This window comes from Euprymna scolopes, chromosome 2 (genome assembly GCF_053919585.1).
Source record: "Euprymna scolopes isolate OS-2025 chromosome 2, ASM5391958v1, whole genome shotgun sequence".
NCBI classification, from domain to species: domain Eukaryota; kingdom Metazoa; phylum Mollusca; class Cephalopoda; order Sepiida; family Sepiolidae; genus Euprymna; species Euprymna scolopes.
The window spans coordinates 184,734,078-184,751,516 of record NC_136483.1 but is presented as its reverse complement, the minus strand read 5'-3'; the positions used below and the strand labels follow the sequence as shown (position 1 = coordinate 184,751,516).

The window sequence follows — 17,439 nt, the reverse complement described above, 5'->3', positions numbered from 1 at the left end:
TCCCATTAAGTAATCCAATTTACCAAATTTCCACTACTACGATTGCTATGATATTTTCCCATTAACTACCATACACTCATTAATCCTTATCCCCGAGTGGCCTCCAAGCTTTGATAAGTGGTGGCTCCTTCGTAAAAACAATGTTAGTAGTGGAAATTTGGTATAATTAGATTATTTAAAAGTACGGTTCAACATTAACTTGCTTACATTGGACTTGAAGATGACAATATTGTAGTCAGTTGGAAAGCAGACTAGTGGAACAGAATTCCACAGGTAGGCAGTTTAAAGAAAGAAGCTTTGTTCATGGAATCCATGTTTAGGTTTAGGCATCGCTAGAGAGTGGGGGAAATTATTGATAGTGGATTTAGTTAAACGAGTGGTTTTGATAGGTGGTAATATTGTCTGCATAGATGTCAACAAATGATCATAGATTTGGAAGATCTTTGAGGAAGATCAGGAAAAGAGTTGGATCCAGGATGGACCCCTGGGGCATACCAGTGGTCAGGTTAAATCCAGAGTTTTCACAATATATGTAAACTTGATATTTCCAACTTCTCTTTTCTGGTATTTCCTTCCCTTAAAAATTCCTTTTAAAAAAAAGAGGAAATCTATTTTCAGGAACGGAATGTCCTGTGTTCGAAACAAAGAGGTCAGCAGACTCAAGTGAGTGACCGTCGGGAAATGAAGTAAGAGGGAATAATAAAAAAAAAAAAAACGGAAAAGAAAAACGTTTCCACATTCGGGAGAAAAATGTTAAATACCAAGTCTATCAATGAAAAAAAAAATAGACACCTCACACAACCCAATAAAGATTCCTGATCTTTTGGTTACAGTGTAGTATCTGTTTACTTGCCTTCTAAAATGGTAAAGTTACACACAAGATAAACTTATTGTGAAATCTAACACCACTAAAAGATAAGGCATTCTGAATAGGTGCAAAATTAGTCATGTCAGCATTCCCCTGTGAAGGTGCTTCAGTCAGTCAGTCATAAAGCAGCCACACTCCAAAACGTTTCTGAATTTTTTAGATGAGGATTGGTTATTTATATTATTTGGATTCTTTGAACTACTGTTCTCATCTTCTACGTCATTTTCACAACGTTTTGGTCGATGTAACCTCTGTCCTTTAAGGCTTATAACATATATTAAAACTATCCGCCAAGACCCGTGACACAGTGGTTAGAGTGCTTGGAAAAATCAATGGTAAAACTGATATTCACCTGGAAGTTGAAGATTCAATCCTCAGTGTGACGACCGAAAAATACAATTGCCAATTACTTAGAACCTCTATCCAGTCATGGCTGACAGAACAAGTCCCAAGTTCAACAGAAACATTCTCGAGTTCGACAAGATACACCTGAAGAAGGTTGGAGATTACATCGACTGAAACGTTGTGAAAATGACACTCAAGATGAGAACAGTAGTTTGAAGAATCCAAATAATATGACGGAGGTAATGTCTGGGATGATGAACTCAGGTTAAAATTCTGTGTTTACCCTTTCAGAGTAATACTTCTTCTTAATCATCTTTAAAATCCTGAAGCGTAATCAATATCAAGAGGATAAGTATCGTCATGGGTAACATATAAAATTATTCTCATTTAAAATAGTGAACTCCGCTTCAGCTGAAGAAACTTGAAATTGCTAGAAATCTGAGGAGACCTGTTACTAAGATTCCAGGAAATACTCTCAGTGATTAAAAACTGATGATGACCTGTGTGAGAACTACTGTAATATCAATAATTGTAGGACCACTAGGAGCATTTGCGAAGAATCTAGAAAAAGACTAGGAAAAATTGGAACCTAAGGGAGGATTGACACCAATGTAATTACACAATAATGAAAATAGTAAAAATATTAAGGAAAATCCTTCAGTGCGGAAACCACATCATGCCAACTAGCTACAAATTGAAACAAGAATAGAAATGAAAGAAAAATTTTAAAAGAATGTTACTCGAAGTCAAAGGTATCGTAATTACCAGAAATTCAATAATTTGGCATCCCCCTCCAAATGAACACACATAATGCTAGTATCACAAAAAGTAGTTCTGAAGGGTCAAAGAGGATGAAAAGACCAAGGTGGTAGAACACTAACTAGGCCTTCAATGGAAATGTACAGAGTATTAAAATTTTGAGAAGGTTTATTTCTATTCAAGGTCAGCAATCATCATTAGCAAGAAATCAATGATAAAAAGATAAAATGATTTGCAATGGTCATCAAAAAAACATCATGAATATTTTTTTCTATATTTTTTTTTTTTTTTTTTTTTTTGTTCTGAACAACCGGAGTTTTGTCATGACTTCTATTTCATTGGCAAAGTTTAATTTTTGCTGGTTCAGGGGGAATAACTCTTATTTTATTGTCTCCTTTTAATAGTAACTAGCAGGAAGGGGAGGCGTCCGCCGTTGCCTGATCATAAAAATAGATTGTGACAATGATGGGAGGGTGTATTGCCTGGTCGTAAAAAAAAAAAAAGATTAAAAAAAACGGAAGTTGGGTGCCATCAGCTAGAAGCGAAACTGAAAGCAAAATTTTGTAAACAAAAAAAAAAATAGAAATGACACGTGTCAGGTACGAACTCATATAACCTAAGTTAGTAAGTGAACGCTTTTATCGATGGGCCCATGAGAATACAGACGTTATAACATCGCAAATTTAGCTTTTTAAAATGGGAGAACATAACGATTAGTGCTTGTACGGTTTCCAAACCACAGCGAAAGCAAAGTTTTTATCTGACTCCCCCCCTTCAAACAAAATGATATTTCTACACAAAATAATGTACGATTTTTTCCAATTTTTCAATATTTTTTGTCCGAAAGATCGTTCTTTCTAATGATGCCATGTATGATGCGAATGGGAAAATTTTTTAGTGGACATACGAACATACACACAAACACACTGACGTTTGAGATTTAATTAATAAATCAGCATGGATACCCAGCTTTGCCCAGGTTTACATCCAGTTCCGTTTGGACACATCTGCTACACTAAGGATATTGAGTAGTTTTTTATTATAATTAGTGTTGGGACGATTAATCAAAATCGGAATCGGGAATCGAAAAAAATCGGAAAATTCGGAGGTAATGGAATCGGTGTCGGAATCAGAAAAATTGATGCCTATTTTCTGATGCCAAAGCGATTCTTTTGTCTTTTTTTATTTTATTTTGTTTAAAGTAAAATCTCCCATTGCTGGTAATAATGATAAAATAATAAATATTTATTGATTTTAAAATATCAGTAAAGCTAAAATTGATAGATCATCCTGCACAATGTATTTTGACGTTTAGGAAAATTTCTACATATTTAATGCGTGTTTTTATGAAAATCGGGGAAGATAACAATGTAAGGATGGAATACTGCTGCCACATCTGGGCAGGAGCTGCTAAAAACAGCCTATCCTGCCTTGACAGAGTACAAAATAGACTTCGTGGCTTAGTGAGGAATGCCCTTTTCTCTACCCTGCAACCTCTCTCCCACAGAAGAGAATTTTGCGAGCCTATCCTTGTTTTATCATTATTTCCATGGCAGGTGCTCGTCTGAACTCCAATCTCTGGTCCCCCCTCACCAATCTTTCACGAAAAACACCCGTCTAGCTGAATCCACTGTGAAAAATTTCCCCCACTCTATATCTGTGCCTAGATCAAAACGCGGATTCCATGAACAGAGCTTCTTTCTTAGAACTGCACGCCTGTGGAACTCTGTTCCGTCTGCCTGCTTCCCTCCGGACTACAACTTGGATGTCTTCAAGTCCAATGTTAACAAATTCCTAATGAACCGCCCCCTTAAGTAAACACTTCATCGAATCTCCACACTAACATAATGTACTTGCAATAACCCTTATCCCTGAGTGGCTTCCGGGCCTTGATAAGTGGTGATCACTGTGTAAAAAAAAAAAAAAGTTATAGTTAAATAATTAGAGATTTATAAAGAATTGGAATCAGAATCGGTAATTGTATCAGAATCGAGAAAAATATTGGAATCGTCTCATGACTAATTATTATATGCCAATATGTTATATGTGGGCAACGTTGATACCCCCACAATTTCAAAAATAAAAGATACTTAAAAACGAATAAAAATACAAAAATGTAATCACTTCAAAAAAGAAGTATGTTATAACCTCTTCACCAGATATTTCGGCAGAAGGGATACGAAAAGATAAAGTTATTCTCTGGATATTGAGCACATTTTGTTGCCTGTGCACTGGAAAAAAAAACTCCCCCCCATTCAAAAAAAATAAATCAAAAATGAATAAATCAAAACAACTTTTCTTTCCGTTAAAATAGCAGGGATACCTGCAGTGGCGTAGCTAAACCTTTTGCCGCCCGGAGCGCCTCCCCGGGCATTTGGGTACATGGAAAATTCGTCCATTTTTTGCTAGGTAGGAAAACTGGTCCATTATTATTAAGTTAACATTTATTCTGTAGTTGCTTAATTTTCATACCTTGCGAAAATTAGTTCTACGGTATCTAATTTTCCTAAATTCAATTAAATTAAAATTAAAATATGAAAACTGATTTTTAATATTTTTTATTCATTTGAGATTTTATCTGTTTTCCTTTTGTTTTAAGTAGATGGTGGGGGTTGCCTGGGGTGATTTTGTCCGATCCCCCAGCTAGCAATTGTAAAGTTTACAAGGAGTTATAAAAAGTATGCTACAAAAACAAACGTTTGATACTTTCAAAGTCTTAGGCTCATGAATTGGACAGTAATAAAATTAATGAATTCAAACTTTCGCATCTAATGTTATTTCCTCTTTGATGTCGGTGTATATACACCCAAATATCCAACTTTCTTTTCGCACCTATTCGATAAAAATTTATATGAAAGTTCCCCTTTAAGTATGAAATCTTTCTGAGGTCATTTTGTTTTTTTGGTGCTTGGCCCTATCCTGTTAGGTCAGCCGGTCACTGAGTATATCTCCAGAAATAATTAATGCTTGCATTTTTTAAACTTAGTGATTGAAATGAATTAAAGCAATTTATTCTCAATTAATGGAAATTTTGAAAACTCCAAACTGTTAAACTATTTATCAAGTAATAATTTACAATTGCGTTTGGAGTTTTCAAAATTTCCATTAATTGAGAAATAAATTGCTTTAATTCATTTCAAGATCGGTTTTTAATGTAGAGAAAGTTCAACCTAGATTAAAACAAAAAAAAATTGCCTCAATCTTGAAGGATATAATTATATATATTTGTTTATATATATGTATATGTATGTATCTACATGTATGTATGTATATATATATGTATGTATATATTTATATTATATATGTATATATATATACATATATGTATATATACATATATATGCATATATATGTATGTATATATGTGTATTTATATATATGTATGTGTGTATATATGTATGTATGTATATATGTATATGTATGTATAAATATATGTGTATATTCCATATATGAGGGAATTCCAAAGTGCAGCAGTCTGGCGGGAAAAGCTATATAAGTAGAAGACTTTATAGCATCTAGGGATTTCTACAGTGTAGAGGTGGGACTTTGCAGTTTGTCAGGTTTATTGAGGGTATTGCTGTCGAGGGGGCACTATTGCTTTGAGTTCGTCAGAGCATTTGCTATTGAAATACTTACAAAACAAGCACAAAGATGTTATGTTTTGGTGATGGGACAGAAATTGGAGTTTAGTTGATAATTCAGGACCTATTAAGTTGGCAACTATGTTTTTAACCCTGTCCGGGAGCGAGAGACTAGTGGCAGGTGCAGCAGCCCAGATGTGACAACAATACTCCATGCATGAGTGAACCATGGCCTTGTAGAGATATAGGATGCTCTCATGTGTGAGAAGCTTTTTAGGATGGTAAAGAGAGCCCACCTTCCTTGCAGCAACCTTGGCAATTACCTCAATGAATTTGTTTTAATTGAAGACGTTATCACAATACGTTTTCTAACATTTTTCATTGCAAACATGCTCATACCTAGTTTGATTCAGGTTTTTTTGTTTTTTTTTTGTTTTTTTACACAGTGATCACCACTTATCAAGGCCCGGAAGCCACTCAGGGATAAGGGTTATTGCAAGTACATTACGTTAGTGTGGAGATTTGATGAAGTGTTTACTTAAGGGGGCGGTCCATTAGGAATTTGTTAACATTGAACTTGAAGACATCCAAGTTGTAGTCCGGAGGGAAGCAGGCAGATGGAACAGAGTTCCACAGGCGTGCAGTTCTAAGAAAGAAGCTTTGTTCATGGAATCCGTGTTTTGATTTAGGCACAGATATAGAGTGGGGGAAATTTTTCACAGTGGATTCAGCTAGACGGGTGTTTTTCGTGAAAGATTGGCGAGGGGGGACCAGAGATTGGAGTTCAGACGAGCACCTGCCATGGAAATAACGATAAAACAAGGATAGGCTTGCAACGTCTCTTCTGTGGGAGAGAGGTTGCAGGGTAGAGAAAAGGGCATTCCCCACTAAGCTACAAAGTCTATTTTGTACTCTGTCAAGGCAGGATAGGCTGTTTTTAGCAGCTCCTGCCCAGATATGGCAACAGTATTCCATCCTTGGTAACACTTAAATTACTATCCTTAAAATCAGCTGTTTTTTCTACCACTCACTCAGATGAAATTTATAACTTTCTTTGAATCATTCAACATTCCTGCCAATCTAGTGTGGTATAATATGATTCAATATAATAATTTATCATTCAAACACTACCGTATTTGAACATATGGTTAAGTGGCAGTTTTAGTCATTTAGAACTGCTTTAAAAAGCTTCACCGCTCACTCATTTTTCGACCAAATTTCAAACAATTATTACAGTTTATAGATCACCTTCTCAGCTATATTATGAAAAAAATTTTTCAATTTTCGTCCAGTAAAACAAAGTTATGATGAATTTTCTGGTATTCAAAATCATAAAACTATGTAAGGTGAGCGACGTTTTTTATGACTGGCTTCAGCGACTACTATTGCGACTAATTCGAAAAGAGGAGTAACAAATGAAACAGAGAGAATGCAAGCATGAAAGCGAGATAATTGGAGGTATTTTATTGAAAACAGACGAGTGCCGTACATTGTTATTACATATGTGTTTATGGGGGCAAAAAAATAAGACTGAAATTAAACAAAGAACAAGTGAATTTATTGCAAGCCTGACAAAATTATGGATTACAATAGAAAAATGCGAGCATGAAAAGTAATATGATTAAGCTTAAGCATTGAAAAGTAAAGGTCTAGTTGTTAAAACTGGAAAAGAAAAGGATAAGGTATTCTAGTAAAAAATATAATAAATTTGCAGTGTTAAGAATTTTTTCAAAATTCAATTTATAACATTATATAATCAATTCTTAATGTTGCAATATTTTAAGTTATAAATTTATTTAATTTTTTCTAGAATATCTTGTCCTTTTCTTTTCCAGTTTTAACAACTAGTCCTTTACTTTTCTATGTTTAAGCTTAACCATATTACTTTTCATGCTCGTATCTTTCTATTGTAATATAAAATGCATTAGAATGAAATTCACTGCTGAATCTGCCTAACTTTAACATGTAAAAACGGTATGTAAGATTTTTCCAAGCTTGGAAACTTTCACTGTTTACGCTTGGAGTTCATATATTAGATCCATTGTTCTTCCTGCTTCTTGTAAAATTGGTTCTCTTTGTTGCTTTAAAAACTTTTTCACGTCTCAGGCTATTCTCTATCTCTACAAATCTCTCATCAGACCATGTTTGGAGTAAGGTGCAGAAATGTAACTGCAATTTGATTGGCCCTACCCTTTCTTCTTTTATGCAACCTTTATTTTACAGACGTGATGTTGCTAGTCTCAGTCTTTTCTATAAATATTATTATGGCATATGTTCTTCAGAACTGTCTGATCAATTCCTTGTATCTTTTGTTCCAGTTCATTTAACTCGTTGGTCTAGTGGTGTCCATCAATTTACTGTTTTGATACCTCATTGTAATACATTTTCATATTCCAGCAACTTCTTTCCAAGAGCTGCATGCTTATGGAACTCTCTTCCTGCTGACTTTCCTCTTACCTATAGCCTTAGTCCTTTCAAAACTGAGGACAGTAGGCATCTCCTGTCTTTGTAATAATCATCTTTTGTTCTTGCTAGCTCCTTAAATCAACGAACTACAAGCCCTTGTAACCCCTCGACGTAAATACCCCCGAACAACCAACAATCAGCAAAATTCCACCCCTAAACAATAGAGATCTTTAGATGTAAGAAGGCCTTCTACTCTAATAGTTTCTTCCTCAAAACTGCTAGATTCTAGAACTCCCTTCAGGGATTCTGCTTTCCTAATTGTACTGACATGCAGAAGTTCAAGTGTAATGTGAACAGACATCTTACTGCTTAACTCCTTACATAGTACCCCTGCCACGTACGTCCCCGATAGTAACCCCCTAAATCAAAGTGGCACTATGCCTTGTTTGGGGTGAAAATGAAATTTTTTAAAAGAAGTGCCTTTATGCCTTGTCTGGAACAATTTCCATTAAAAACAAAACTGACCATTTTATGTTTTATTTCATAAGGTACAGAAACGTATCTGTAATATGATTGACCTCACCCTTACTTTTGTAACCTTTATTTCACAGATGTGATGTTGCTAGTCTCAGTCTTTTCTATAAATATTATTATGCCCAGTGTTCTTCAGAATTGTCTCATCTATTCCATGCATCTTTTCTTCTAGCTTGTTTGATTCATTGTTCTAGTGGCCACCATCAATTTACTGTTTTGAAACCTCATTTTAATATAACTTTCATATTCCAGTAGCTTCTTTCCAAAAACCGCAAGCTTGTGGAACTCTCATCCTGCTGACTGTTTCCCACCAACCTATAACTTGAGCAAATCCTGTTGACACATAGGTTCTCGCCAAATCACCGAAGTTAAGCAACAATAAACCTGGGCATTACCAGATGGATGACCATTTGGAAAGACTAGGCACTATATGTACAGCGCAGAGGCATAAAAAATTTCCAGGGGGCATATTTAACTAACTGGAGTGGGGATATATCCTCAAATCAAGACAAAAAGCAACGGAAAACTGCCGTCTTTATTCATCTTACTGAGATTACGATGACTGTACAATTTGGAAAGCTGTGGTCGCCAATGCTATTAAACAGCAGGGCCGCAGACAATGACAATGATGATGATGAGGATGGTAATTTGGGCTTTACAAGACTACGGCCAATTGGCATCTTCTGTATTTTCAATAATCATCTCTTTCTTTCTGTTATCTCTTTACAGCAAGTAGCTTCATACCTTGTCTATAGCATTTTTGATACAAAAAAAAATGTACTTGCTTTATGTAATTCCAGTTTTGTGTCACTCTCCTACAGATATTGCTTCTTGACCTTTTGGCTAGGAACAAAGTGTAGCATCTGTTCTGATATTACTCTTAATCTATCCTGTCCTTGATCGGTGAAGGAAAAATCCTTCTAGACTGGGGCAATTTTTATTTTTGCTCTAATCCAGAATTCCTCTTTTTGAGGAACTGGATTTTCCCCACATTAAAAAAAAATGCCCTTGTGTCTAATTTTACCCTCGTGCTTACACCTATGTGCAAAGGCAATGAGTTAACAAAATGGAAGAATAAAAAAAGATGTGTTTACTTAATGCGGTATTTATTGAATCTGTAATGATAGTAGTCTGGTTGGTGCCCAATGTATCTTATATGGTAGGAGGTCGCTGTAAGAGGAATTGTATGAGAAACCACAGTCAAAGGGGAACAACTCATGAATATTTAACAGTGAGGAGGCAAGTGGATAGAGATTCACTCATAGATATTTATTGCAGGTCACTGGAGTTTTCTCATTCTATAATCAGGAATCTCTATCTCTACTTATATATAAAAGGCATTGTGTGTGCGTGTGCGTGTGTGTGTGTGTGAGTGTGTGTGTGTGTGTGAGAGAGAATTTGTTCCCTATGGACTCTGAAATGGCTGGGCCCATTTTTTTTTTTAAATTTCACACAAATGTACTTTATATTTTAGTGTGTTCTTTGATAGGTTTTATATTGGAATGCCTCTGATAAGTACAGAAAATCGATCGATTATTATAAAACTCTAATTAAAGAACAAGCAGTCCGATTCTGACCTTTAAACAGACTAACATCACAAGTGCGTTTGAGGAGATTTTATCATTGCACAAGCAGAAGGGCTTGGCACATAAAATTTAAAAAATCAACAGTAGCTTCTTTGATAAGACAGAAGCATGTTTAAAATAAATGTTTCTGTTTAGAGCACAACTGAACCATGATACTTGACTTTTTCATTTTAAACTTTAATTCAAACCATTATATAAAAATGATTTTATAAAATTAACAGTAGTTTCTCTACTTGTAGACTACAATATAGTGTGGATTAAATTACTGCAGGGAGGCATGCAAAACTTCTCCTGGTGCATCATGGTAGGTTCCCGATTAGAGGATTCTGGAACATTCGTTGATCCTCATTCAATACAGAGCAACGTCGGGTCTCCCTGCTAGTAAGGATTATTTGTTTTATTTATTTTTTATTTTCGCTCATACGTTTTTACTTTTTTTACTTTTAATTGTTTTGAATTGATTAATGTGTGCTCTGTCACTGTATTTTACTAATAGCAAGAAGTTTTGGTGCTTGTCCAGATTTCAATCAAGCTAAAAAGCAAAAATATAGAAGAATATTTATGGCATGCATACTTGTCACAGAACAAAAAGTGTCATACTCCAAAAATCATATAAATGGATCAAATAGATATTTTTTAACCAAGAAAACTAAATTTTATGATGAAACAAGGATGGTGTGTCTCTGTCTGCCATTTTTATTTTTTATCCATCACTGGTTACCTCTCTTCCATAAGAACCTCTCCAGAAATGGAGATCAAAATCAGCCTCAGATTAATAGTACCTATTTACAATGCCTCTCCACGGGACAGAGTTAGACACCAGGGTCGTTTTTTAACGTGGAGAAAAGGTACAAAAATAAAAATTGTCTCAGTCGTGAAGGATTTCTTCTCCACTGAAAGAGAACGAGAAATGGAAGTGCCGCATCTGAAGGACAGATACTACACTTTGATCAATAGTAGAGATCGCTAAAAATCTTTACAAAAAAATGATTTTCTACTTAATCAATTAACGTGATTTTTTGGAATATGGTATTTCATAATTAAATCTCAAGTAAGTTTTTTATATTTCCTACTGAATGTGTACGTACATCATGAAGATATTTTTGTTTTTTGTTCTGGGCAACCGGATTTTTATAGTGACTTGGCAAAATTTTATTTTTGCTGGTTCAGGGGGAATAACTCTTATTTTATTGTCTTGGCTTTGCTCAAGCCCTATGAACTGTTCATAACTTTATATACATATGTATATATATATATAAAAGTTTGACTCATGTCTAGGTAACCTAGATCTTGAATTTCAAGTGTTTAGACCCAAAATTAGCGGCAGAGTTTGGTAGAGTCTGCAAAGGTCAACTCTTTCAACTTTGACTTTTTGTCAGCCAAATTTTCGCCCCAAAACTGATTAAAAAGTTTGCTGCATGTCTGAATTCCCTTTATGTAAAATTTCAAGTGTTTAGACTCAAAATTAGCTGAATAGTTTGCTAGAGACTGCAAAGGTTAAATTTTTTGAACTTTGACCCCTTTGGCAGTCAAATTTTCATCCAAAAACTGATTTAAAAGCTTGCCCTATATCTGAATACACTTTATGTAAAATCTCAAATGTTTAGACCAAAAATTGGCTAAGTAATTTGGTAGAGACCGCAGAGGTAAAATTTTTTTAACTTTGACCCCTTCATATTTATTGTTTTAGGCTAAAATCAAATTAAAAAGTTTGATCCATGTCCAAGTAACATACATAATAAATTTTCATGTGCTTAGACCCAAAATTGTCGGAGTTTTCAATGGTCAAATCGTTGAACTTTGACCTCTTGACAGCCAAATTTCTGGCCGAAAACTGATTAAAAAGATTTTCCCAAATCTCAATATTCCTTATGTCAAATCTCGAGTCTGTAGACTGAAAATTGACAGAGTAGTTTGGTAGGGAAATGTACACACACACACAAACACTTTCACATTTATAGATATACTAGCATAGGTACCCGGCGCTTCCCGGGTGTTTGGAGGTGTATGCTGAGCAAAAAAAAAAAAAAAAAAAAAACGGTCAATTAACTTTGACCTCCTAACATTTATTGTTTTGGGCTCAAATCAAGTTATTAAGTTAGATCCATGTCCAAGGAACCTATATCTAAAATTTCAAGTGCGTAGACCCAAAATTGTCGGAGGAGTTTGGTAGAGTTCTCAAAGGTCAAATCGTTGAACTTTGACCCCTTATCAGCCATCTTTCTGGCTGACAACCAATCACAAAGATTTTCCCTAATAACAGTACCATGCATATTATATTTCGAGTCTCTAGACTTGAAATTGACAGAGGTATTGCATTGGAAATGTACACAGACACACACACACACACAGACACATTCACTGTTATAGATATATAGATAACAGATTGCTGAATGTGCAGTTGATTTCTGTTATTTTTTATATACGAACATTGTTATTAATTTGGACAACTGTTTTTTATTATTTTTTATTCTACAACTATTTTAATTTATCTTTATTCATATAAAGTTAGTTATGTGCATATATTCCTATGTAGAAGGTTCAATCCTAAACTAATTAACCGATCATTATGAATTCTGGAACACATCTGCCAGGCATAAGAGATTGTATATTTATATTACTTTTCTTTTTAAATTTTATTTTTGGAATTTTTGGAGATGAGGTTTCATGATTTATGCATTCATTCTTTTCGCAGACTCATCTTCATAGTTGTTGTTTCACCACGTTTCAGCCAACTCATCCTCTGGCCTTCTTCAGGGAATTAACCACGACAGGATAGGAATCCCAAGTCTTGTAACTTATCCCTAGTAATTACTGCCTTCCATAGTTATTGTCTCACCATGTTTTGGCCAACTAATCCTCTGGCTTGTTTGAGCAGGATTGAAACCGTTATCTTGATCAAAACTCATCTGGAACCATAGAGACTCAACACTTCTATCCACTGTGCCACAGTTCCTGAAGGGCGATTAAGGTTGGATTTTAAGGTCTTTATAAATTCAATTTTGTGTTCTTATCTGGTCTTAGGAGAGGGGGAGGGATAATCCTTTGATATGAGGTTTCACAATTTGTGCATTCATTTTTTTGTGGACTGTGTTTTTTTTTATTCATCTTTATCCCAAAACTCTGTTCCGTCTGTCTGCTTCCCACCTGACTACAACTTGGATGTCTTCAAGTCCAACATTAACGAATTCCTAATGAACCGCCCTCTTAAATAAACACTTCATTAAATCTCCATACTAACGTACTGTACTTGCAATAACCCTTATCCCTGAGTGGCTTCCGGGCCTTGATAAGTGGTGACCACCGTGTAAAAAAAAAGAAAGAAAAAAGGTATATCGCCACTCGGATGTAAGGGGCTACTAATTGGGATGATGCCAAAGAAAGATTAACAAGACATTGGTTTACATTACATTTGAACTTCTGCATATCAGTACGGTCAGAGAAGCAGGTAACAGGAAAGTAATTCCAAAGTCTAGCTGTTCAAGGAAAGAGCTATTAGAGTAGAAAGCTTTCTGGAATTTAGGGACCTCAACAGTGAAGGGGTGTGATTTTGTTGTTAAGCAGCCCTTAACTTCACTGTGTTCAAGACAAGAAGATCCTCACCAAGTAGTTAAATCCATCACATTCAAAGCATCTTGTCCTAAAGTTTTGTCTAATCTTGTTGTGCATGTGTTCTGAATCGACAGTAACCCTTTTTCACTGATGCCGTAATTCACATCATCTCTTAAATTCACTGTGTTCTCTCAGCTTCAAACAATGTCACACCGCAACGTAGGATGTGTGCACAGTTCCCCTTCTTCAAAATGAACTCTTCCATTCTTCAAACAGCTTGCTATCCAGCCCACTTTGCATCCGATTAACAAGAGTTCACATTAGTTCATGTGACCATTGTGAATGAAATCACCCTTCTGAACCTTACAAGACATTTAGGCAAGTAATTTTCACACGCATTATAATTTTCTCTCCACTCCCTCACCCCATCTTATGATTACAAGCAGGACAGAGGTGGAGTACTCACCTTCATTGAGTACTTCTTTAAAGTGGAATGACATAGATTTCATCTCCATCATCATGCACACTTTGATATGAGTGTTGAGTTTCAGTAAATACGTCAGCTGGGAGGCTACTGACATCAGAATGACTGTCTAGTGGATTTGATTCCAAATAAACCACTCATTATCCTCAGACTCGCTTTCATCACTTCATAATGATTGTGTCCGTATCACTGGTTGGAGGTCTTTAACGTGATACGTGGTGATACTTTTCAAATACATTGAAGTATCTGTTACTCTCTGTTGACCTTTTCGTTTTTAATCATTTCTTAAAATGAATGCTTCTATCATTAAGTTTTTCATATATACTTGCAACTGACACGGAAATACATTCAATTATAACCAGGCAAACTTACATCTTGCTATAAACAATTGCACCCACATATTCATCGTATCCATATTCCAATCCATTGCAGCTAAAATAATTAACAAACTTTGTAATCATAAGGAATTCCTCACAGACGATTCTCACTACTTTGTTTCAGTTTATGTCAGCGTTGTATGTTTGAATTTATATAAAACCATTGTGTTGTCTATGATTGATTTCCGTATTTCTATTACTGTTTTCTGTATTTAAATAATATGGAGGGTGAGTTATGCCACAACCTTCATGTCAGCCTGTGAGCTGAAAAATGATGACTTCACTGAGATCTTAGCTAGCAAGGTCAGTCGACAGTAATGAATAAAAAAGAAATTGCAAAAACTATTAGAAAACTTTAAAATTGCATTACAAAAAAAAGAGAAAAATTAGGAACACGATGAACAGAGGTTGTGTGCTTGGACGTAAAGCCTTGCAATACAAAGTGCTACACGGAATGTTCTCCTTATTTGGGCACCTCAGCTCAGCATATGTTGACTGAAACGGGAATTACAAATTTAATAGTGACGATTGCCAAAACGAAATAGTTGTGATTGAGAAAATGTGGAGCTTTTGGTGATCTTTTAAGCCAACATATTTCAGGTGAAAACATTATTACGTATTTACATGTCATAATAAATAAATATTACAAAACTGATCCAGTAGATGTGCTAGATGTATTTTTAACTAAAAGCCATCCATAATTACGTTCTGAAATACACTGGTTTTAAAATGGCCCACCCTTAATTTATAAATTTAAGTCGAGAGTTATCTCCCATGCTTGTCATACTGAATTGGTCGCACAACTCTTCGATATTAAAACATACGATAAAAATCCATAATTCGATAAATTCTTTTTTTACTTGCAATTATTTTTCTACTGGATCATTTTTCGTAGTTTTTGGTGTTTATACTAATTTCGCCATGGCACGTAAGTACGTAATGTTTTCAACTGAAATGCGTTGGTTTAGCTCACCAATGTAAACAAGCACTAAAATTTTTTGAATAAAGGTTCAAATTTACATGCTTTAAAAAGCAAAGTAAAATTGTATTTCAAGACAAGAAATACAATTTAGTCAAAATTTGCGTTAACCTAAACCAAATAGAGGAGATATTCCGATAGCTCCTATACCACAACTGAACTAAATAACTAAAGTTTCTTAAACTAAGCCCATATTATCGAACTTTTATATAATATTTTTTTTTTATTAAATTATTTTAGGCTATTAAAAATAATAATTAAAATACTTACCAAAACTGGATGAGCTAAAAAATTTTTACACGATTAAGCCATAATTCCAATTTAAACTTTTTTTCTTAAGTTAACTTAACAAGAGAATAAACATTGATGCTCATTTAAAAACTTTTTTTTTAATTTTTAAACTTTAAAGGAAACTTTTTTTCGACATTGAGCGCACTTGTTGTTATTATTAGACTCTAAGTTTCTTGTCTCCGCGCCTAGAAGAGTTACAATCAGCCAAGGGCGGGCAACTCTCATAACCACGTTCACGTACGCACGGCGCCATTTTAAATTCCGAGCGTTAAACTCGAAATATTTCAGTCACGTTGTAAAGAGAAATCGTTTCATTTAGTATCATTCCTTGTATAGAAAAACAAAAGAAGTAATCATGCCATCGGTGAGTGGAATATTATTGGCATTTTCATTTATAATCCAAAATTTATATTTTCATTTGTTTTTATATGTGCTATTTTTAAAAAGCCGGTTAAAGAAGCAACGTGTTTCCTATACTAATAATGATAAAAAGTTTTTGACTTTGGATACTTGTAATTAATATGCACGTGTAGAATTCCAGTACTTGCGTAGTCTCGGAAATGGTCGAAACGGTTTACAATTTTAAAGCAACCTTTTCTTTAAAAAAAAAAAAATTATTATTTCAATTCTGTTTTAAAGTCATGATTTGAAAAGTGAAAAAAAAAAAATTGATTTCAGTGCCTTCAGCTAAAATCGAAACCAAAACATTGTTTGTTAGATTGCCGCAGACGGAATTCAATTCTCCTAAAATGAAAACAATTTGAGATATTATAATGCACAGGTGCGGGTGCGCCCTAACTCTTCTTTGCGTGCTCGTTGTCGTCTGTCCTGTATTTTTTTTTTTTTTTTTTTACAGCTTTCAAATCGTAAACTGCTTCACTCATTTCCGGGTTTGACTGAAAATCTCTATTCATTATAAGTACCCAACTTTTAAACAACGCATATGTATGTGGTCTCCATGAAACAGCTACATTTAAAAAAAAAAAATAAAGCAGCAGCAATAGTTGCGCAGTCCCCCCCCCCGTTAATTATGAGTTTTTAAAAGTTTAAAAAAGTAGATAAAAACTTTTGTAACAATTTATTTTAATCTGTTGAATAAACCCAAAACCGGTTTCGTGGACGGAATTTCAAGTTGAAAAATTACTTTTATTTTTAAGTGCTTAAAACCTGGCCATCGTAAAATGAACACTTGATTGGTGTAGAAATCCTTGATAAAATTAAGTTTAATAATAATAATAAAAAAAATTAATCCAATTTAAAAAATGATTGTCTTGTTAACAACATACACATTAAAAAAAAAAAAAAAAGCATAGAGTGGTTTTGAATTAATTCTGAAGTGTAAATTCTTTTGAAAATTCATTCTAAGTTTACCGAATTTGGTTGGTTGAAACCGAAGATATTTTTCTTGCTAAAGTGTGTATGTATATATATATATATATATATATATATATCTATATTTTTATAAAGTAATAGGGTTCGTGTGTTTCTGTCTGTGTGTACAGCTCTCCATCATCAATGAAATATAAAGGAGGTAAGAGGGTAGACCTCTCCTGGTAGAGAAACATTAGAACCCATTTTAGGATGTTTCTGTTATAGGAGACATAAGAATCTGGGCCTAATTTCATTATATACTATTCTACAAACCACCCCCATATCGAATGACTTATGCTCATTTGC

General features: G+C 34.5%; 2 protein-coding genes and 1 pseudogene across 2 annotated transcripts in view; 2 read left to right on the top strand and 1 right to left on the bottom strand.

Moving 5' to 3' along the window:
* Positions 1–15,955, bottom strand: part of LOC145299439 (ferric reductase 1-like) — a 143,457-nt gene extending 127,502 nt beyond the window's left edge. The window contains exon 1 of the mRNA XM_080144404.1: positions 15,742–15,955. The gene's annotated coding sequence lies outside the window, so the exon portion shown is untranslated. The remainder of the gene's footprint in view (positions 1–15,741) is intronic.
* On the top strand, positions 9,317–9,500 carry LOC145242663 (U2 spliceosomal RNA; annotated as a pseudogene).
* LOC145299475 (regulator of chromosome condensation-like) overlaps positions 15,946–17,439 on the top strand; it is a 43,302-nt gene continuing 41,808 nt past the window's right edge. The window contains exon 1 of the mRNA XM_080144406.1: positions 15,946–16,126. Within this exon, the coding sequence (XP_080000532.1) occupies positions 16,118–16,126 (9 nt within the window). The 5' untranslated portion in view covers positions 15,946–16,117. The remainder of the gene's footprint in view (positions 16,127–17,439) is intronic.